Below are 5,037 nucleotides of genomic sequence, written 5' to 3'. Positions count from 1 at the left end.
ACGCTGCACGCACCCCGGTGGTGTTTTGCCAGCGCCTTTCGCATTTCGGCCATGCGGCGCCACTGTTTCGCTGGCCCCCGCGGCTTGAAGTGTTTTCCCCCAGGGTTGGTCATTTTTGTGGTGCAGGTGACTATGGCCAGCGCCTGTGCCTTTTGTAAAATGTCACACACCTTTGCTGACACCTGGTCAATCCATTGGTGTGCTGGTGCACCCTGGATGGTCGCCAGCTTGTGCCGTTCTCCAGGGTCCTTCTGCAGAAGGTACGCGTTGTGCGGGTCCAAATCTTTCTCACGCGCGTTGAGGAGCTCTGCTTGCAGATCAGCGAGCTCCGGCCCAAGTTTTTCCCTCAGTGCTTGAGTTAGCCTCTGTTTGTCTTCTTGTGACATGGGCAGCTTGAGCAGCTTGGTGGGCGGGCCCCTTGGGAGCGGCGGCAGGTCCTGCAGCGGCTCCATGCCTAGGGCTGCCCACGGCAGTCTGACCTCGAGTGCGTCGTGATCGGTGCTGGCCCCTTCCATGCAGTGAGTTTGCACCTCCACCTCGCCCCGCATGTTGGCCAGCTCCTCCTGTGGGACTGTTGTGAGCACATCATCAATCCTACTGATCAAGCCCTTGCCGTGCCTCCGGAATGTTTTCAGCCTAGCGTTTGTAGCGTCCGGCGCGGGCAGTGCGTCCGCGGGCGCGAGTCGCAGGCCCGCCATCGCAGCCCTGTGCGCGCGGTCGTGGGTGTATGTACGGGGGCTCTCCTCCCCCACTGTCCTGTCGCTAGGGTATAGCGCTGCGTTCACGTCCCCCGCAACGAGCGTGTGTCGCGCATCCCTGTCTGTTGTGTCTGCCTCCAGCTGCGCCCTAATGCCGGCCCCCAGGTCGGCGTCTGCTGACCCCGCGCAGGGGACGTATAGCCCTATGATGCGGAGGCTGCCATGTGCCCTCCCATCCAAGAGAGCAGTGAGGTAGTGCCCTCTCAAAGCGTGGTCTGTCGGCTCGGAGAAGGTGACGGTGCAGTGAGGCACGGCCGCCCTGCGCACCGCTACAAGAACCCCTGCTCTGGGGCCCCTGTCTTTTTCAAAAGGAGCAGCAGTGCATGCATAGCTGTAGCCATGCAACAGGGGAGTGACAAGCTTTTTCATAAAGCGGTTCTTGCAAGACTGTTTTGTTTCTGTGAGCACAATAATGTCGGGCGGCGCATGCGCTGTCTTGGCCATGAGGTCACGCAGGTGGCCTGAGAATGTGTCAAGTCCTTGCACATTCAGCGTAAGCACTGAGAGCTTTGTAGTGCGATCGAGTATTTCTCTGTCCTGTTGCATGGCGGCGGCGCGGTCTAAATCCGCCCGTTCCTTAAGCGCGCGAGCTGCCCGCCGCCGCGTACGCTGGCGTTCTCTCCTTGCTGAGTTCCCACGAGCGGCAGGTGTTGCGGTGGGCGCTGGGGCGGGCGCTGTGGTTGCGTGAGCCCGCGTGCACGGCTCGCCTGTGGTGTTGCCACTACTGTCCATCTCTGCGCCCTCAGGCACCCCCGCTGCAGGAGGCACGAGTGCCTCAGCAAGTGTTGCTTTGCATTTCCAGAGGTCGGTGATGCGCTTCTGCCGCACGTCGGTTTGAATCACCACCCGCCGTTTCTGACCTGCATGTTTTGATACCCCTTTATGGGCTGGTGCAGAGTACTTGAGGGCGAACTCGCGTCGTTTTGGCCTCGTTACCGGCCCCTGCTGAGCAGGCACGCGTCCCACATTTGCTGCTGCGCTCTCGATCTCGGCTTGCAGGGTGACGACGGTCGTCTGCATCAGTCGCTGCTGCCCCTCCTGACGGGCGGCCGCGGCCGCCTCATTCCCCCGCGTGTTCGTGCGGTTTGTCGCTTTCCTTGATGTGTTTCTGCGGCTGTGCAGTTCTGCGGCCTTGCGCTTTTCAATTTCTGCTCGACGGGCGATGGCCGCAGTCGTGGGCATCGCATTCGCCCCGGCGCTGCGGGTGGGGGCCGCGCTAATGGCCAGCCGCAGCTGGGCGAGGGGCACCGCCACAAAGTCCGAGGGGGGGCGCTGCGCCCCTCCCGCTCCCCTGCCAGGTTGCGCCCCAATTGTTTGGGCGCGGGCGGCGTCGATGGGAGCCAGTACATTGACGCTCCAGCGCCCCGTGGTCACGCCATACTCCCAGTCAGCGTTGGTCATCCTTTTGATTTTGTTGCCGTTGGCGCCGAAAGGGATAGAATCCGCTTCGTACCACTGCCCGTCAGCGCATTTCACGAGGGCTATCCAGTGGTCGGGTGCGTGAACCAGTGCACAGTCACACCCATGGTGCTCTAGACGCCACTTCAGCTCTATGCCTGTCAGGTTGCCCGGGCCCTCCATTTCCAATAGCAGGGGGTGGATTGACACATGTAGCTCTGGCGGTGTGTGTTCATACAGCCACCTGTTGAGGGCTTCGGAGGTAAACCACCCCTCCCCCGTATAGTGGCCTGCCTCTTCCCCTGCAGGCCAGTGTTCGCGCATATAGCGCACCATCGCCTCCCCAGGTATCGCCCGTCTGCCCAGCAGCGCGTTCAAAGCGTGCGCCCCGCAGAAGCCTTGCTCCTGCGCCTCACAGTATGTTCCAGCTGGCGGCTGGACCCAGCGGTCGTCTTGGCCTTGCAGGGCCCTCCCCCTGCGGAGGCGCGCCAGGCCGCCGCCGCGCAGCGCCCCCCGTCCGGCAGGCGTCGCTGGTTGTGCGTCGGATTCTGGTTTGGCAGCGGTGCTGATTGTGCACCCGGTCATGTTTCGGTCCTCCTCCCCGCAGTCGGGCGGTGCTGGTGTGTTGTTAGGATCGCCGTGTGTGTGTGAGCGCGCTGCATCTGCCGCCAGGGAGGCGCCGGGGGTCATGTTGACAAGGGCCTGTTGGCATGCTTGAAGGACGCGATACGTGCTGTGAGCGCGTGGGATGTGGTGGCCGAGCCACGCTGCGTGATAAGATCCTTTTCGCGGCCGGCGCCAGCCCTTGCGGGCTGTGGGCGTGCGGCTTGTGAGTTTGCATATTGCTGCGGACAGCGCAGGCTGCTCCCCTTGCGACAATCGCATGGCTGTGCGCACCACGTGCAGTGCCTGAGCGCGCACTGCCACCTGGCTCTTGTTGCGCTGATGCGCGGGCGCGAGCATGGCCAGCGGTGCGGGCACATGTGGGTGGGCGGGGGCCGACTTGCGGAGGGAAGCTTGGCCACGTGCAGCTGCCTGCTGGAGCATACACACTCTGTTTCCCCAAGCGCGGCGCCTTCTCAAGATAAAGAAAGCCGCCGCCGTGCTGTACGCTGCCGCAAGGGCTCCCTGGATGCAGGGCACAACTGCCAGCAACATTACCATTGCTAAAAGTGCTGCTGGTGCCGTGGTCCAGTCCCTGTCTGTGTTTGTCGACCCTGTGCGGTGTTCTCTCCGCATGTCCCATTCATGAGTTTGTCGGACAGCATCGCTGTCACTCCTGGTGGTCGCACAGCGGTCCGTTGCACGCATGGGCTCACGCGGCGACGACGCGGCTGGGCTGCACGCAGCAGCTGCTCGTGGCGACTGGCGGGTGACCCTGGTGAAGTGGCTTGCGTGGCCTATGTCTTTTGGATAGTTGCAAGTATAAGTGTTGATTATATGTAAGTTTGATGGTGTTTCGCGCTGCCCGGTGATTGTTTCGCGGTCGCGCTGGGTGTCGGGGTATGTATACGGGGCGCTTGGCAGTGATATATTACCAAGCTCCAGCACATCTTCACGCATCAATGTAGTTTTTGCCAAACCATGCACTCGCTGGAGTTTGGCACTACTGCCACAGTGGTGCTTCACTGCAGCGCGCGCGCTTGTCAGCAGGCGCGTTTGAGCGAGGGCCCCATTCTCTTTCTCTCTTGCACGCTTGCCTGTGAGGATTAAGTGAATTTTCTGAGGCCCTGCGTCCTGCGACATGCCGTATTCTGACGACAGGTTGGCAGCCCCGAGCCCTTGCTGCCCCTGGTTGCGGTTGGTTGCGCCCAACATTGCTGTTCCGCATGCAGTTGGGGATGTGGTGTGCGCAAGAGGCACACACACGAAATCCTGGCAGACCCTTGGCACAGACTGATCGGTTTTGCGATGCACTGTGGTTTTGAGCGCGTAGGATGTTGTGGTGCCGCTTGTATCTGCACAAGAGGGTATGTTGCATCGCAGCGCCGCATCTGGCTGTCTCCTCAAGTGTTCTGCGGACTTTTCGAGTATGGTGGCAATGTGGGTACGTTCAGCAGTGTCAGTGTGTACAGCATCTGCATCCGCTGCTGCAGCCGCAAAGTGCAGGGTCACCGTTGCAGGTGCAGCAGCATCAGCAGCAGCGGTGCAGCGGCAGTCACCTCCTTGGCCCATGCAGCAAATCAGTGGGTGCACCCACGCCCGTAAAATATCACTGCGGTTGAGTCTTGAAAAATTGAGGCCTCGGAGGCCTATGGCGAACGGACCGGGGTCCGGGTCGGGGGGCTGACCAGGTGGTTGGCGCGGGGCCTGGGTGGTGCTGCCACGGGTTGCTGTGCCATTTGCGTAATCTGCTTTCTTTGCATTGTACGGTCGGAGATCGCTCGCGTTGGGTTTGTGGACGCTGAGGGCAAGGGCGAGCGTGCTCGCGCCTTGCTCCCTGGCCAGCGCCCCCGCCCCCACGGCGAGGATCCCTCCTAACAGCAGAGCTACGCATGCATCCAGCTTTCCCTAGCGGGCACCTGTCCTGTCGAGCATGATGCCGATGATCTAGGTCGCTGTGATCATGTTTTCGCGGTCATCATCGCGGACAATTTTTTTTTTTGCAGGGCTGATGGTCGTTGGCAGTCCGTCATTGCCCAATCGGCTGAGTGCCATGAACACTGGCAAGGTGTCCCGGCTGCCTCGTCGCACCGTGCGTCCCTTTTGTTGTGGGACCACGGGCTGCATGTTGATGTCGCTTTCAAAAAAGCTCATTCAAAATGTGCCATGCACACCGACCTGCTGCTCCCTCTCAAAGAAACATACACACACACACACACACACACACACACACACACACACACACAAACACACACACACACACACACACACACACACA

General features: G+C 61.1%; 1 protein-coding gene across 1 annotated transcript; it reads right to left on the bottom strand.

Moving 5' to 3' along the window:
• Positions 1-1,724: 1,724 nt before the first annotated feature.
• MNEG_9589 (hypothetical protein) lies at positions 1,725-2,159 on the bottom strand (the record flags this gene model as incomplete). Its single annotated transcript, XM_014041940.1, has 1 exon — positions 1,725-2,159. A coding segment is annotated over one exon (435 nt), but the record flags the coding sequence as incomplete, so codon positions are not given.
• Positions 2,160-5,037: the final 2,878 nt, after the last annotated feature.

Source organism: Monoraphidium neglectum (genome assembly GCF_000611645.1).
Source record: "Monoraphidium neglectum strain SAG 48.87 unplaced genomic scaffold scaffold01988, whole genome shotgun sequence".
NCBI lineage: Eukaryota > Viridiplantae > Chlorophyta > Chlorophyceae > Sphaeropleales > Selenastraceae > Monoraphidium > Monoraphidium neglectum.
This window is presented reverse-complemented; position numbering and strand designations above follow the sequence as displayed.